Source organism: Sus scrofa, chromosome 6, assembly GCF_054392235.1.
Source record: "Sus scrofa isolate SSC_HxYL_T2T_F1_AM1 chromosome 6, Sscrofa_HxYL_maternal_Yorkshire_Landrace_v2.0, whole genome shotgun sequence".
NCBI lineage: Eukaryota > Metazoa > Chordata > Mammalia > Artiodactyla > Suidae > Sus > Sus scrofa.
In genome coordinates this window covers 136,295,984-136,313,742 of record NC_139388.1, presented here as the reverse complement: position 1 = coordinate 136,313,742, position 17,759 = coordinate 136,295,984, and the positions used below count along the sequence as shown (strand labels likewise).

The 17,759-nt window shown below is 33.9% G+C and overlaps 1 protein-coding gene across 22 annotated transcripts in view; it reads left to right on the top strand.

Annotated features, from left to right (window-relative positions):
• Nucleotides 1–17,759, top strand: part of ADGRL2 (adhesion G protein-coupled receptor L2) — a 190,459-nt gene that overhangs the window by 120,010 nt on the left and 52,690 nt on the right. For 21 of the 22 annotated variants that reach the window (XR_014805165.1, XM_084959058.1, XM_021096397.2 and 18 more), the window contains one exon: nucleotides 16,574–16,683. Coding sequence is in view for 21 of the 22 variants with exons in the window: in XM_084959058.1 (XP_084815184.1) it covers nucleotides 16,574–16,683 (110 nt within the window). In the remaining variant the exon portion in view is untranslated. Of the gene's footprint in view, nucleotides 1–16,573; nucleotides 16,699–17,759 lie in introns of all 22 variants that reach the window. The other variant, XM_084959048.1, reaches the window with a different exon arrangement.

The following is a 17,759-nucleotide window of genomic DNA, read 5'->3' as shown; positions in this document are numbered from 1 at the left end:
ATGGTTATTACAAACACATTATCTGATAAGTTGATTTAGGACCTTTATGTGTATATTGCCATTTATTTCAACCCTTGACAAGTAGACCTTTATTAAGCTGTGATGATTACTGAATATGAAATGTAACCAAGATTATTTTTTATTCAAATATAATTTAAATATTCATCAAAGAGAAGTTATGCTTGAGACTGACAGAGACTATTAACATCAAAAAATATAATTAACTGCATTGGGTATCATGAAGCAGAGTTAGCCAAATAGCCGAGAGGTCTAATTGCTCTAGAGTTTGAGAAGCAGTGGTTTTATTTTATGCTGTAGCTGTGGAATTAATAGTAATGTGGTTTCCTATGTGGGCCAATTAAAAGCTGCCTGTTAAGGTTCATTGCTCTATAGGAAACCCATTGAATATCGCTTAGTAAACAGGATTGACATGTCACTGTGTACAAGAAGATAAAGTACAATAAAAGCCGTGAAAATGAGACGTGGTCTTAAAAGAACTATTTTTGAAAACAGTCCATTAACCTCTTTACAATTGCAGTGTTGCAGTGGATGGTGAGGTGTGCCCTCTAGACTCCCCCTTCAGGATCTGGCCCTCTTTCCCCAGTTGCCCAGGGAGTTGCTGCTGCCCAGGAACCACCACGGGCTGAAGGGATCTTAAATCCTTCTCCCCAGAGGCAGTTCTCATTGAAAGCCAGAATACAAAGGCTTGGCCTCCTCCTCCTTCACTTCATGTTGAGACGTCTCTGAAGGGCTGTCCCTACCGCAGGACTCCCTCCCTGAGGAATTTGCTGGGCCTTTGTTTGCTACCAAATCCCACTTCTCGCTCTATCCAATCCTGCTTCACTCCTGGCTTCACTAGTAGTTCTAGGAACATTCTAAGTCCCGGCCTCAAATTCTGCTTCCTGTGGTACCCAACCTAAAGAGGGTACTGATGCTAATTACAGAAACTAACCCTGCCAGTGGTATTGCTTACATACATTATAGGGATCTGCCAAAAAAGAAAAAAAGAAAGAAAAGAAAAGAAAACCCAGCCCAATTCAGATCTAAAACATGGCATTTTACATTCACAAGTTTGTCTTTGTCACGTGGTCCTTTTTCTTTAATAAAGGTAATATTCATACTATTCTGACCTTTGTGGCACTATTATGCTTTTTCGCCAGACACAAAAGGAAGGCACTTCTGATTGAACCCAAAAGATTTTGCCTTGCCCAGGCTGTAGAGATTTGAAAGTGGGCAGAGATTCTAATGGCATTTTGACATTAATGAGGTTGCTGAAATGGAAAAGTTGAAGGGTCAAAGATAAGAGCAATAGCAAGATCTTCTAGTGTTTCTTTTTCATAATAGTGACATATCCAATATACTTAGCAAACCAACTATTATTTCTAACATAAAATGTGTAATGTTATGTGTGAGCATGCTACTTTAAGTGTTAGACTACTTTTTGTAAATAAAAATATTTCTAAAACGCTCTAGCTACAAAACGTGCAATTTCAAATACTGTTTATTTTTGATAAAATAACATGATGGAGGATAATTTGAGAAAAACAATTTGAATATATATATATATATATATATATATATATATATGACTGGGTCACTTTGCTGTACAGCAGAAATTAACAGAACATTGTAAATCAACTATAATAGAAAAAATAAAAATCTTAATCTCAAATTTAGCTGTAATTTTATAAAAATCTTGAAATAGCATAATAGATTTTAATGTGTCTAATAAAATATACATTGTGTCTTTAATCTTCAGTGATAAAGATGTTTTGCTGGTCATTCATTATTTAATACACTTACCCTGTTTATATCTATGGCTTGAGAGTGCATGTTAGCTTCCAGAAGAGCAGTGTTGCTGCTTCACGGCTCACAGCCCCGCACTCCCAAACCTGTACATGGTGTTAGTGGTATTTAACACTCTTGAGTCTAACATTTCATAGGTCACCATGGACTGAGCTTTTCAGACAGCTTACTGATAGGAGCTAATTCAGGCTAGGAGTATAACATGGAATGGAAGTCTTCTGCCTTCAGCTTTTAAAAATTTATGCAAACCACATGAATCAGAGATGATATCATTTGGTTTATGTCCTATGGTGATGGAACGATGCTTGACTTCTGGAAATTATCTTTATCTTTCATTCTTTTTTTTTTTTTTTTTTTTGTCTTTTTGCTATTTCTTGGGCTGCTCCCGCGGCATATGGAGGTTCCCAGGCTGGGGGTCTAATCGGAGCTGTAGCCACTTGCCTACGCCAGAGCCACAGCAACGCGGGATCCAAGCCGCGTCTGCAACCTACACCGTAGCTCACGGCAACGCCACGTTAACCCACTGAGCAAGGGCAGGGACCGAATCCGCAACCTCATGGTTCCTAGTCGTATTCGTTAACCACTGCGCCACGACGGGAACTCCTCATTCATTAATTTATGCTTCCCGATAATTACTGAGTTGTTTGCTGGGCAAGCTAATGTATCAAACACTCTAAAGGTATTTATGAGTAAACTGGTAAGAATATATGCTTTTCTGTCTATAGACTGGTGTTGATGGAGTTAATAACATTTTAGAAGAAAGCAGTGCTGTACATGAGCGTCAAAGATTCTTAAAGTAGACTCTAACCCCTCAAATGTGTTATAACCTGGTGAAGAAGATGAGGTATCTACAGAAATAATTATGATACCAAATCTCTCAGATAATATAGTAAACTTCTAAAAACGGAGAGAGAAGGATAAGTGACGAGCAATGTAGTGTAAGCTGGGAAAATGTATTCTGTTGAGGAAGTACTGAGTAGGTCTGTTTAAGGATTTATTCAACTTTTGTCTTTTTTTTTGGCCACACCCCAGGCACATGGAAGTTCCCAGGCCAGGGATGGAATCCAGGCCGCACTTGTGGCCTGTACCATAGCTGCGGCCATGCCAAATCCTAAACCCTGCTGCACCACACAGGAACTTCTTGTCCTCACTCTTTTTTTTTTTTTTTTTTTTTTTTTTTTGTCTTTTTGCTATTTCTTGGGCCGATCCCACGGCATATGGAGGTTCCCAGGCTAGAGGTCTAGACAATCGGAGCTGAAGCCACCAGCCTACGCCAGAGCCACAGCAACACAGGATCCAAGCCGCGTCTGTGATCTACACCTCAGCTCACGGCCACAGCAGATCATTAACCCACTGAGCAAGGGCAGGGATCGAACCCGCAACCTCATGGTTCCTAGTCGGATTCGTTAACCACTGTGCCACGACGGGAACTCCTGTCTTCACTCTTTTAAACTTCCCATACCACTTAGCACCTCATCGGCTTCCTTTTTCCTTTTGAGTATTGTTAATTCTCTTCCAGCACTTAGGCTTCAGAGGAAAGGATCTTTCAAAGATGATGTTCTTTATATTTCTCAAAATTATGGAATAGTTCTATTAAAAACGTTTTGTATCTTAAAAGTTGTTTTTAACTCTGTAATGTCAATATGGAAAATTACACTAGCATTTTAAACTCTTCATAAGGCTCTGAAATAATAAGGTTCACCCTTTTTTAGGCTCATATCCATTTCTTCATTTTCTTCTGCATAGGTATTGTTTGCACGTGGTATAATTAATGTATCACTATGCTTTCAAAATGGTAGATATTTCTATACCTAGCACATAGCAGCAGAAAATATCTTGTATCACTCTAGTGCCAGAATCACAGGTATGATAAATGATAAAATTATCATTTCTTTCCTTCCGTCCTTTCTTCCTATTTATGTATATATCGTTTATCTATCTGATTTTAGATAATTTCTTGCCTTTGTGACTTAGCTGCAGCAAGAGGACATTTCCCTTGATCTGTGTGCTTTTTAAAAAAGGAGCACTTTCAGTAACACGCTGTAGACTGAATGCTTATGAGTAGGTGTTCAGTTATCGAGAATGCCATCAGCAATGCCTTGTTGCCTTCTTATCAGCTACTTCCTGCTGTCAGCTCGGCACTTATTTCAATAGAGAAGGATTTGCATCAAATGTAATGCCTTATTATATACAGCTAACATGGGGTTTTTAATTGTGCAAACACATGAGACTCCTGCAGTGATAGTCAATTTGATAAAAGGATTAGATTATGAATATTTTGTCATGATTAAAGATTAGTACTGATTTATCAGAAGTAAGCTGGTGAAATTTGCTGTATATTTATCAGTCAGGTGAGACTCCATTAATTTTGAGAGTGAATGAACACACAAAGTATCCACCTCTTTATAAGTCTCTGATGAATTTGATTATTTATATTCAGATTATGGGTATTAAGGATTGCTTTTAGCCTCCCACACCTGCTCTCCTGCTAAGAGTCTCCCAAGAGTCTGTGCTTCTAGCCTTTTGCCTTTATTGTTTTTCATGTCTTGTCTTATAGAACAGTTAGGTAAACATCTGTGCAAAATTTCTGCAATTTTTTTTTAAGGGGAATGGCAACAATATGTACCAACAGGACATTTTGAGTTGTTCTTTCAATTAGAAAACCCTCAATTAAATATAGAAGAATAAGAATTCCAATTTAGGAAGTCTTTATTGAGTGAACACTTTTTGCCCTGAATCGGACTATGCATTCCAATGGATTTGAAGGAAGCCTAACAGCATCTAACTGAAGAGGTAAAACTAGGGTCTTAGAAACAGCAAAGGCATGAGACCTGGTACAATAAAGTGCCCAGCACCCTTTGGGGTGTTTGGAAAAAGAATATAAACAAAAACATAAGGAGTTTACAGCTTAATTTTAAACATGGAAAATACCTGGTGAGTTAAATAACAACTACATGAAAAACATAGAAGAGATGCCACAAAGCAGAATATGATTAATTGACAAATTAACTATATAAACAGTTACTGCCATAGGGAAAGAAGAGAAGGATCACTTCAGGTTTGGGTCATCAAAGAAGAATTTAATACTGTTAGGCCATCATAGTTGATGCGTTGGCTTTCTCTACACCTCCTCCTTAGCAGATGCTTCATACAAATGCATGTCCCTAAAAGGCATGCATAAAGGGCCTCACTGTGAGCTGGAAAATAGGAGTTCCTCAGGCTATTAGCCTAGTGTCCTAAGTTCTAAAAATGTTCTACTTCAGAAGACGAGATCCTGCAGACAGTTCTTTGTATAAGGAAGAAATGGTTCAAGAAGTATATGTAGACAGTAATTTTTGTGAGAATTCTGTTCAGAGGCATCTCTCTAAATTAGAAAGAGCAACATAAGGAAAACAGTAATAGTTTTCATTTAGCACAGAGTTAATATTAGGTAATTAATAGAAAAAGATTCGTGAGTTACAGAATAGTTGCGTAGCATTTTGTTTTCCAGACGGGAGTTTTCACTTTGGTGACCACATGGAGAAATGTTTTAATGTTATAATGTTGTATTATTTAATTCTATGTATTTTCCTGTCCTCCAACATTAATTTATTAATTCAGTTTTTACTAAGATATTGCTTAGTTGTACTTTTGTGTCCCCTTTTACACAAAATACCTTTGTATATTTGTTTATAAACTGTATCACGTGTTTTACTACCAAAATATCTTATAAATTGCATGAGGAAAGTAAATTACTGTAAAATAAAAGTAATAGTAAGAAAAGTGCATTTAACTGAAAAGCAAGTTCGATGAGGAAATAATAGTACTAAAAGTCATGACAAATTTTATTCTCATTTTGAGTAAAGAATAGCAGTGCTTTCTTACCTCTTGATAAAAAAACCCAAGCACTTATGTCATTTTAATAAAAAATGAAAAACTTTTCCAGAGACAGTTAAAAACTTTAACAAAAAGTACTTTATCTTAACTTTTGCATAGATGGAAAAATTTTAAAAGCACAGTGCTGGAAGTATTATGATTTTATTTCCATGCTTTCATTTTGATTATATAGGAAGTTCTGTGAACATTTGTTGTTGTACTATAATCAAAGTGAGGTCTGTAAAAGCAGAAATTATATTAGCTGTCAATTAGCCTAGAAATTTGTTTCTTTTATATGCAGAGATTTATAATACTGACTCAATGACATCCCATGAAGCATCTTGGGAGGTAGGAAAAAAATATTTATGGCATAATTTTCCTGTTTGTCAAAATCACATTCAAACCAGGAAGTCATCTTAAAGGTGAATTTAAAATAGCAACCCCAAAATCCAGTTTCATCAGTTTTGCCCTCTAAAACTCCTTTTAGTTGCAGGTTCTTTTGCATTATTTCAAACTCTAATCCTCTGAGCGGATAATTAACAGACCAAAAAAGCCATTTGTGGGAAAGGAGCCATAAGGGCGAAAATGTTTCTTCACAGAATGATCTTTAAGAAGTAAATAATTACAAAAGGACAAGATTTGGGATGACCATTCTAAATCTGAAGATAATTAGAAAGAAAGAGTATGAAACTCAAAATGCTTGGCGTGTACAACAATTCTCATATCATAACAAGACTAATTAAATATTTAGAAACCAAAAATCCCCTCACAATTTGAAGAAAAATAACCCACGACAAAAGGGTCTGTAACTTTACAGATAATTAGCAAGGGTTATAGGAAGGAAAAAACATCACAGATTGGCTCCAAGGCTCTGCAAGGTCATGTCTTATTATGCTGTGTCTTTTATATGGTCTGGTAACAAGTTTCTTGCTAATTTAATCTAACTAGGCCATCCCATAGCGATTTCTCAGTTCCCTTGTTAAAAATGTGATAGTTTCTGCAAGTGCAAACTATTGTAGGTTAACATTTTTATAAATAATTGCTCCTAATTGATACAGGTATAATAATTTTTTGAATTATTAAAAGCAGAGGTCTTGAAAATTTGGACTCAGAAGTTATATTTCTAAAGTATTTCAAATTTTATAGTTTTTAATCCCCACTTAAATTATCTTGTTCCTTTTATTAAGTAGTTGGACCTGATGACCCTGTGAATGAAACTTAGTCTCAATGGCATGCTTTGTAAATAAATATTTCTTATTTTGCTAATAAAAGCAAGTGCATTTATGTTGAATGTGCATTTCTGCAAACGAGATTTTTGTACTGCATTAATAAGGCTCTGAGTGAGTCAAGCCTAATTTGCATTAAACTGACCCCAAGGTCCAGTAAAAACTGCAAGGAATTTCAAAGGTTTCCAAAACATAGAAAGTTGTTTTTAGAAAATCAGCATTGCTGTTTCAAAATCCTTATTTTAGTAATTAATGTAGAATTTTTGAAGATTTTTTATTTTGAGTTTCTAAGATACAACTTTATAAGTACTAAAGTGTGCATCCTTTGTGGTTTTAATTCCTGACACACAATAATTTTGGAAGCTACCATTTTTACGTTGTCCCTGTTTTCAGCATACTGAAAAATAGAAGGACAACCTTCTACCTATGAGCCTACCTGGGACTTTACTTCAAGCTTTTGTTGCTTTGCTATAGGTTACCTGATACTTATTTATGTTTTTGGCTTTCTATTTGTTATATGCTATATACTTTTTCAGTCAAGTAGGTTTGTTTATATGTTGATCAGCCAGAAAGATATTTTGTATTTTAGCTTGTAGTTATTTAAATAATAAATTGATATTTTCTATACTGTTTTTCAGTACAGTTGCAAAGATTTACTCCCACTTGCAATTTTTTAAAAATTAGGACCATATTTCAAGATTTTGAAAGCATCAGTATATCAGAAACTGAACAAAATAAAAATATACTTTTTTTCCCAAATTATGTATACATGTATGTATCTATATTCAAGCATATTTTGATCATAATCAACAGATTCAAGTGATAACTTATTTCAATAATTCAACTTTATTTCAAAGATTTTAAAACCCTTTAAATATGTTATGATGCTTAGTGTATAATATCCTAACATGCTTAAGGAATTAAATACTGTATGATGGATAGAAATCTTCTGGATTACACAAATTATTAAATAAATTATGAGACCATAGTTATGTGACAAATGGGAACATTACTTTAGAACACCTCTGTTTTACCATATTAATTACACATCACTTAGCTTCCTAATGTTATGTTTACCCAGCAATTAGTTAGGCTCACAAATCATCATTAATAAATATTTAAAGAAAGCAGGACCTACTTTCCTTAGCTCTACATAATGGAAGTTTTGATGATAAAAGAGCATTTCATAATATAATTTAAAAGTAAAAGGTTTGATTTAACATCAACTCAGTTTTCCTCTTTCATCTGTGAGGATGATTGTAACCTTGTACCTTGGAGTATATTCCTTTTATCCCTTCAGTTTATTTGATTACTTTGAGCAAATTTATTTAGGAACTTAACTATTCATGTTTTAAGGTAGTCTGCTATGTGCATTAAAAAATATTTTAAAATTTGTACCTCAAAAGACAGGGATTTTAGTGCCTAGATATTGCATTCCTTGGTCATTTGAAATTGTTAGTGCATAAAAATGTGATTTGGAAGTTAAAAGGTACCTCCCTCCCCCACCTCTTAAGTAGATCTGTCTCCTTAGTGTTGTATTATTGGCTTTCATGATACAGAACTGTGTCCAATTTGACAGAATTCTCTTAAGATTCAGGTACAGCTGATTTAAGCAGAATTGGATATTTAATATTTATTTTTTACTGTGTGTCTGTTTACAAACAAAATAGTCAAGTTAATCATTCCTTATTATTTCATTCATTCAGAAGCAAATTACTTAATTCCTAGTATGTGTCAGGCACATAGTCTCCTCTGGTAAAAATTTATAAGTTGACAGTGTGCTTTTTCTTTCTTTTATTTTTTGCCCTTTGTGGTGATGTTTCTAAATTTTAAAAATTGGTGTTCTTGAAGAAAATAAAATTTATTTATTGACGTAATAAGTTTTGTGGTAACTAAGGCTCAGAATGAATATTATTCCTATTCCGTTAGTTAGAGAATGGGTTCCTGACATCAGCTTATAGTTGTTCTGTTCAGTTAGAAGATACAGTTCCCCATGTGGATGTGGTTTAAATTCTTCCAGAGTGCTCCTGTGAATGTTTCTGTTTATATTTGGTGCTTTGGAAGGGAGTATCATTACATATTACCCTAGTACCTTAAAAGAGTTTATTTATCTCCAGAAAGTGAGCAGTTTTAACTAAGGTAGAAGGTAACAGGAAAGAAACAGACCTGTTATTTTATAATTGAATTAAAAACAATAACAGATGCCACTAAGAGACTGAAATTGTTGAAGCAGTCTTTACTGAACATACATTCTCAGTAAAGAATTGGACTAATTCTAGAGGATGATTCCAAATTTCAGCCAACATTAATTTTTAGTTTCTGTCATAATATACTGAGCTTTTCTGTTGAATGCTGGAGTATTTGTTCAAGTCGGTAGATTTTGCATTTTTAATCTTCCTTAGAACTGTGGTGAATAATGGCCCCTGGCAGGAGATAATGAAATTTTCGTAATTTATATTTTCAAGCTGAAGCTTCAATTGAAAATGGCATCCTATGGCCTGGAGACATAGCTCTAGTGCAGGTTTCAGGGGAGATGCAATAATAATTCAGTGCCATCGAGATGAGGAATGATGGGACAGTGAAGAAGTAATTTAAGGAAGAAAAGAGAATGTACCAAAGCTTTATTGTAGCATATCTAATGATCTGCTGAAGATTCCCAATGGTTTTTGGAGCATGACTGGAGAAACTAATGTTATCTTGCCAAAACAGAAGCTCCTGCTTAATCAGCAGAACAAGACTATTGATTAAAACACCTCTCAAAATAGATTACACAGAGAATCTCATCTCCATACTTTTTGCACTTGGTAAAGTGTAATAATGAGCATAAGATAATCAAAAAAAGGGTAAAAGCAATTCGTTGGGCATTGTACAATTCAAGATGCAAGTTGGAAAGGAAACAAATTTGCATGGCTAGTTCAGCTTGATTCTAAAGCCATACACAGGAAATCATGGGTGGTATAGGGACTACTCTGGAAGAATAAAAGATGTTCTGCCCTGTGAAGGTTGTCAAATCTATGTTCCTCTTATATAAGGAAGTATTTACTGTTATTATTGATGTTTTTGTGGTTGGTAGTAATTCATATTTGTTGAGAGATTGTGCAAAGAGTTTACTTGCATTATCCTATTTGACCTTAACGACAAGCTTCTAAAGCAAGTATTAAGGTTTACAGATGAGAACGCTAAGACTGAAAGGTTTAATACATTGCTTATGGACTCACAGTTAAGTAGTAAGCAGCAGGGCTGGAACTGAATCTCCAATTCTATTTTATTCTAAAACCTCAGCTTTTAAACACTAATCTCCCTAATTAGCAAATAATTTTGCTTCTGAGTCCAATGGTATGCTATATCGGTGATTTTTATACAGTTTATTCTCAGATTATAAGAAGTAATATGTGCATTGTTCCTTTCATTTATAGTTTTAAAATATTAAGGAAAAGCAGCATATTAATAGTTTGCGTTATTAATATTTCACTAGTGGTGAAGCACTACTGTCCCCAAAATACGATAGTGTTTCTTCAAAATACTGCTGTTAACCTGTGCATAATGTCTAAGTAATTTTCATATACTAATATGTAAATTAGTAATAATAATACACATTTATAAGATGCATTTTTCTAGACATCTTAATTTCAGAAAACCTTTGGAATATCTTAAAATTTATTGAAAAAAATAAAATTTATTAAAACCTGAGAGCATTGACTACATCTGGAAGATAAAATAGACTTTTAATACTCTTGACTTCCTATCATCTGCTAATTGTGATGGTTAAGAGATTTACTGGACATTCCTTAAAGTATTTTTTTTCTGCATACTGTGCACTAACCTGAACAATATCATGAACTTCAAATATTACACTCTTATTTTGCTAAGAAGCAAATATATTGGTATTCCCTTGTGCATGGGAAGTAAATTAATAGACTGTTAATCTCCAATTTTTTTCTTTAGCTTTTGAGATGTACATTTTCCTTTATTTTTTTGAATGTAATTTTTTTCGCATTTTGAGTAGAAAGACTTACAGAATGAATTTTTAAGTAATTTTTAAAATTCAGATTTTTTTTTTTTGTTCCATTTAAAATAGCTCTCCAGCCTATTAAGTAGAGCTTAGGATTTTCTATGTTGTGATTGATGGCTTCTGTGATTAAAATGTAAGTTTTATGAATATTAATATCAGAAATAATACTTTTATTCTGGTATTTCAACTTGATAATGTTACCAAACATTTTTTATTGGATTTATTTTAGTTACATATGGAATTCTCGGATGCTATATTCTATATATATATTTATTAGATTAGAAAATTAGGGGAAGAAATATTTAAGATGAAAGAAAGTTGCAAACTAAAATAATGTATAGAAATAGTATTAGGTAATATTTATTTCATGGTGCTTTTAAACCAGTGATATGAGATAATGATTAGCCTTTTATCTATATCTGCCAACTTTTGGAAATTTTTGAAAATGTGGTTAGAATATTAAAAATGATTAAATGCTTAGAGTTTGAGTGTTATATAGATTTATATTTACTTATGAGGTGGTAAGTTATACATTGTATTTCAGAAATTGCTTAGAAGTTAATTATTTGAAAGGAATCCCTCTATACCCCTTGAGTTCTTTCTCAAAATAATTATATAGTATAATGTTTTCCTATAGTTGTCACTTTATTAAAATTTATTTGAATAAATAAAGGTTGAATATAGAAAAATTTGCAGTGCTTACAGTGTATCTTGTTTTGGTTCCTGTTATTTTTAATGATATCTTCCTTCTAGGAAACATAGTATATTTTATGGATTGCCAACTTTTTTTATTTTTAGATTTATTTAGTTTTAGAAATTTCCATTAGCCAGGAAGAGATTATATTTTCCTTCTGTTGTTGAAAATAGGCTTACGTGCGATGTGTATGTACCTAGAGACTGTATTTATTTAGACTCCTCAGATTAGGAATTTATAAATAGCCTGCTGGCTCAAAATTAGAGCAACTAAAACCCTTGATTCTTATGATTAAAATTAGCAAGAGAACTTAAGTTAACATTATAAACTATATTATGTACATGCTCCATGAATCAGACTCATCACTAACTGACTTTTTTTTTTTTTTTTTTTTTTTGGTCTTTTGCCATTTCTTGGGCCGCTCCCGCGGCATATGGAGGTTCCCAGGCTACGGGTCCAATCGGAGCTGTTGCTGCCGGCCTACACCAGAGCCACAGTAACATGGAACCTGAGCTGCGTCTGCAACCCACACTACAGCTCACAGCAATGCTAGATCCTTAACCCACTGAGCAAGGCCAGGGATCGAACCCAGAACCTCATGGTTCCCAGTCGGATTTGTTAACCACTAAGCCACAACGGGAACTCCACTAACTGACTTTCTGTTTCACTTGCATTGTATTAAGATTTATAGAGCAAAAGCATGTATTTCCACATATAATCTATTCTTTACTAAAATATCTAAACCTGTCTGTAACACAGTGATCTTCATAGATCAGAATGACTAGCAGAGCTGCTTGAAGCATAGATTGCTGGGTACTAGCCACCAGCATTTCTGAGGCTGTTGTGTTTGGTTGGGGCTTGAAAATGGATTTCTAATAAGTTCCTAGTTGATGCTGGGGTAGCTGATCTGAGGACCACATTTTGAGAACCATTGCTTTAACTGTCCTAACTCATCTGTGCATCCTTACAAATATCAGACAAAGTAAGGTCAGTTTTAAAAGTTGAAGTGTTTTATTTAGGATGACAGTACTTGAATTTCCTTCAAGTTGTAATTCAAGTCCACCTATTTAAAAGCCCTATTTTTCCTCTTCTGCCTTGTCTCATTCATGCTGAATTTTAATTTTTCACATTTAAGGAAAGTATAGCTTTTTAACGTAATGTTTCCATTTGTTAGTATTAAAATATACTGATACTTTAGTTGTTAATATAGCCATACCTTTACTGATAAATCTTTTTCTCTGGAGGAAGAGAAACTCAAGCAAGGAACTGTGCTCAGGTGTAAGGATACAAAGCAACTGAATGTCTTTTCCTTTCTTGGCTTAGTGGTGACTTTTCATTTTCATTAGAATGAAAATTTGAAGCAGAGCAGTTGGTGGGAATTTACATTGCTTCTGTGGCTCATTGCTTTCTCTTTCCCTATCTTCTTAAATAATAGCAGTTTACAGTGTTTTACAATCTTATCGAGTGTATGGGTTAGGAATTTTTGGATTTTTCTTAGTACTAACAGCTCACACTGTTTTTTTCTTTAACTTTTGTCCTCACACTTTCTGTATTTGGAAGTCTGTACATCAAAGAATGTACAGGGTTTTTTTTATTGTCATCATTTGGACCTCTAAAATTTTAAGTTTTCTTTCCCATGAATCAAAATACCAGTATGCAAATCTGTTATCCTTATACCTTTGTGTTCCTATTTTTTTCTGACCCTTTCCTACTTTAGCACCCGAATTCTTTTTTTTCTCAAGATTAATTTCTTGCAGTTATGATATAAAAATAAACATTTTTCACATATTGGGAGACCATGAATTATAGAATCTATATAATTTCATTTGTAGGAACTCCATTGTCTCCTTACCTTCAATTTTAACTTAAAAATATGGCCATAAAATTTACACTTTTTGCTGTCTTAAAGTGAATGCTTTGTACAGTATGATTATTAAAAGAAATAGAAATTATGAGGTTGACATAAATTATTATAATTGCTTTTGACATTAATTTGAACTAGTAATTGTGGTCAGGTGAGTAATTCAGAGTTGGTCAGAAAAAGAGTAAATATGAGCAATTATTTTTCATTTTATAGTGTTGTCTTTTAAATAAATTTTTTTTTTTTTTTTTGCTTTTTGTCTTTTCAGGGCCGCACCTGGGGCATATGGAGGTTTCCAGGCTAGGGGTCTAATCAGATCTGTAGCCACTGGCCTACACCACAGCCACAGCAATGCTGGATCCTTAACCCACTGAACAAGGCCAGGGATCGAACTCACCACCTCATGGTTCCTAGTCAGATTAATTTCTGCTGCACCACGACGGGAACTCCGTTTTTATTTTTATTTTTATTTTTTTGTCTTTTTGCCTTTTCTAGGGCTGCTCCGTTTTTATTTTTATTTATTTATTTATTTTTATTTTTATTTTTATTTTTTTGTCTTTTTGCCTTTTCTAGGGCTGCTCCTGCAGCATATGGAGGTTCCCAGGCTAGGGGTCGAATCGGAGCTGTAGCCGCCGGCCTACGCCAGAGCCACAGCAACGCGGGATCCGAGCCGCGTCTGCAACCTACACCACAGCTCACAGCAATGCCGGGTCCTTAACCCACTGAGCAAGGGCAGGGAACGAACCCGCAGCCTCATGGTTTCTAGTCGGATTCGTTAACCACTGTGCCACGACGGGAACTCCGGGAACTCCGCTTTTAAATAAAATTTAATGGATACCAGACTGATTATTCCTTGTATATGCCCCACAAACATATTGTAACATTGAAAAATAAAAAAATATTTTACACCCCTTATTAAAATCATATCTATTCATCTGATCTAGGTTGAACAATTCCTGGAAAAATCTTCAGTGTATTCTTTAGTTTTGAAAAAATAATCTAATTCCCAAATCCTTTGAGTAACTTCCTCCTTCACCTTAGTCCAAAGTCCTTGGGGCTCTGGGTCCATTTCAACCATTTGTCTCTCCTATTCTTGGTTCGTTGGTGTGAGGAGGCTTCAGTGGGAAGGAAAGTTTGATGAAGTATGTGGATAGTTTACTCACAATTGGAATTGTTATTTTAGGGGATTTCTATCATGAATATATTTCAAATATATATTAAAACCACTTACAATTTGGCAGGGCTTTGTCAGTGGCCATAAAATGTATAGAGAGGATATATATGAAAGAGATTTCTAACTCAGGAGTTTAGATTCCTTTGCTTCTGAGAGGCGTGAGGGTGAGATAAAGGGAAGATCTTTGTAGGTACGAGTAAGTACAAGCAAGGGAATGAAAGGATTTTCATTTTTGTTGGGGACTGGGTTAGTGGTTGAGAATTTCTGAGATTAGGAAATTTTAAAAAGCAGCAAAGAACTCTTGTTGCTATAAAATTTAAGAAGAAAATGAAACAGTTGAAATGTTTGACATTGATCTATTGAGAAATCTTAAATCCATCTGCTGTTTAAAATTTTAGGATATGAAATTTGCTCTGTGATTCATGTTAAAATAATTCATTTACTTTAAATGGAGAAGCACTGGCAAATTTCTTTAAATGGTTGAACATGATGTTTGTTGTACAAGAATGTGACACCACATCATTTACATTATCTGTCCAATATATAAAATAATAAAAATTATTTTATATATTTTTAAAAAAATATGGCATACAACATTATAATCATGATAAAAGTTTCAGTTTAATATGTGTACAATTTAAGTTATAATATATTTAATATTTTAGTCTTCCATTTGAAGTTCATTTTATTATATCTTGACCTATAAAATTTACCCATTTGATCCTGTAGAATTTTTCAGGTCTTTCTGCTCCTCAAGAAGAATTAATCTGGTTTGAATTGAAGTGACTTGAAGGTGCATGGCTTACATACCTACCCCTCTAACACAGTTCTCCTTCCACTGCCCTTTAGTGTGCTCAAAACTGGGCTCCTTTTTCCTTCTTTGTTTTCCATTTCATAGTCTAGTTAGTTAATGCACTATATAAAATGTCTGGTATTCATAATATTTTAAGTAAATCTTATTCTGTCTGCTTTGTCCTCCTAATGAATATACTATCAGAAAATATAATAAAAACCCTGCAAACATTACATTCCATTGGGTTGTTATCAAGTTAAATTATAAAGGAAATAGTTCTTGCTTTTTGCAGAAGATCATTTGGACAGATTCATAGAACTTAAATAAATATTATCTTGCCTAGAATTCTGACCTAATTCTAATAATCTCAGTGAATTAATGACAACACAAAAATACGAAAAAAAACTTTCTATAGGAATAAATAGGGCATTCTAGGCATCTTGTTAATGACATGGTTTTAATGTTGTATTTCAAGGAGTACTAATTTTTAAGAATAGAATTCACAGTCACATCATATGAATAATATAAGAATATTAATCTATGAAAATAGTAAGAGTAACACAATGCTTAGATACTCGATGCGTGCCAGACACTAAACTAAATGCTTTAAATCCAATCTATCATTTATGTAGGCCATAGCTTGGTTTCTGGTATTCAAGAGTGTGTAAGTACTTGGCTGTAATAAAAAACTTAACACAAAACGATTTGGAGGATAAACGTAAAAACCTAGCTCTTCCTTTGTTTTAAGACGTTGTCAAAACTATTCAATTTGTAACTGTTTTGCTAACCAGTCCATTTTTTAACTACAATTTTAATTCTTAACTATGGCGAGTATCCAGATAAGGTTTTTTTTAGTACATGTTGAATATATCCAGAAGTCCATTTAAAATTTATACTAGAATAATAGAGAACTGTGAGCAATTTTCTTTGTATTTTGAGTTAAAATTCAGTTTGGCTCATGATCCAGAACTATTACAACATAAAGAAAATAGGACTTCTATAACTCTTTAGAGCAACCTAATATTGGTTGAATTTTTTTTAATGTACTAGTTGCTTGAAGAAAGTGTGAATCCATTTTCTCTTATATTCCTTTACTGGCAATAAACAAATACATTATTAAGTCACACAAGTTTGATTTGTTTTGTCTTCCAGGTGCAACAATCGAACACAGTGTATAGTAGTTACTGGGTCAGATGTGTTTCCTGATCCATGTCCTGGAACATACAAATATCTTGAGGTCCAATATGAATGTGTCCCTTACAGTAAGTATGAAGTCTGTATTTTTCACTTTCTGCAGCATTCCTCATTGATGCTGAAAGACGACCCATGTGAAAGAAGCATATGTTTATGGCCTTCAGAACTATTATGCATGCAGAGCACTAACAGAGTCGGGCCTCCAATTAGCTTCATGAAGTGTGGAAGGGAGCCATAGTGTGATGCTGGCCAAGTGTCTGTCTGCGTTCTTAAGTGTTTGGCTTTTAAGGCTAGTGTTTTTCCAGAAAACAAACTTGAATTAGCTATTCAATAGGGCAGATAGAAATCTGTACTTTTGCCCAATACCAGTTGCTGACAAATTGGTTTGGCTCACAGTTTTCTAAAGAAGGAATTGACTTCAGTTTTAATCATGAGCTACTTGAATGGCTACCTGCTGTTGTGGTAACTTTAATGCCTGGTAAAAGCTACCATTGCAATAACTGAGGCAAGTGATTTTCTTTTGGTCCCTTGTCCTTAAGAGAACACTTTTTTTAAACCAGATTCAGTGATGAAATTTTAACACTAAGTAAAATAGATGTAACAAAACCTTGCCACAAATTTTTATTTTAAATTTTGTGGTATCCATCTTTAGTAAGAGCATATAGAGGAATACTTAAAACTCAAATGGAAATTTCAGAAGTAGGCTTCAGCTAATGCTGTTAATTCTGTGTAGTTTTCATCTCAGAATTCATACTTTTAAATTGTATTGTGTGTTTTTAAAAGGAAAAAAAAATTAGATAACTAAAAAGGTGAAGTACATTACCTAATGTTCATCAGTTAATTTGTTTGATATTGTTCTTGTCTTCTTTGCTTTTTACATTGGAAAAAAACATGTTATATCACCCCTTATTCATAGATATTTGAATTAAACATTCTTTAGCAGCGATTTTATTGATTTGCTGGAGGAGGACTTCCCTCCTTAAAAAAGATGGACTCAAACGAAAGAATGAAACTGCTTTTTCCAGAACCTTAAAAATCAGATCACTAGTTCTGATGGGTTCATCTATTCAAACTATTGATATTTCTAAAACCAAAGGGCTGATTTTAGCCAGATATACCGTGTCTAATAAAGTAATAATACATT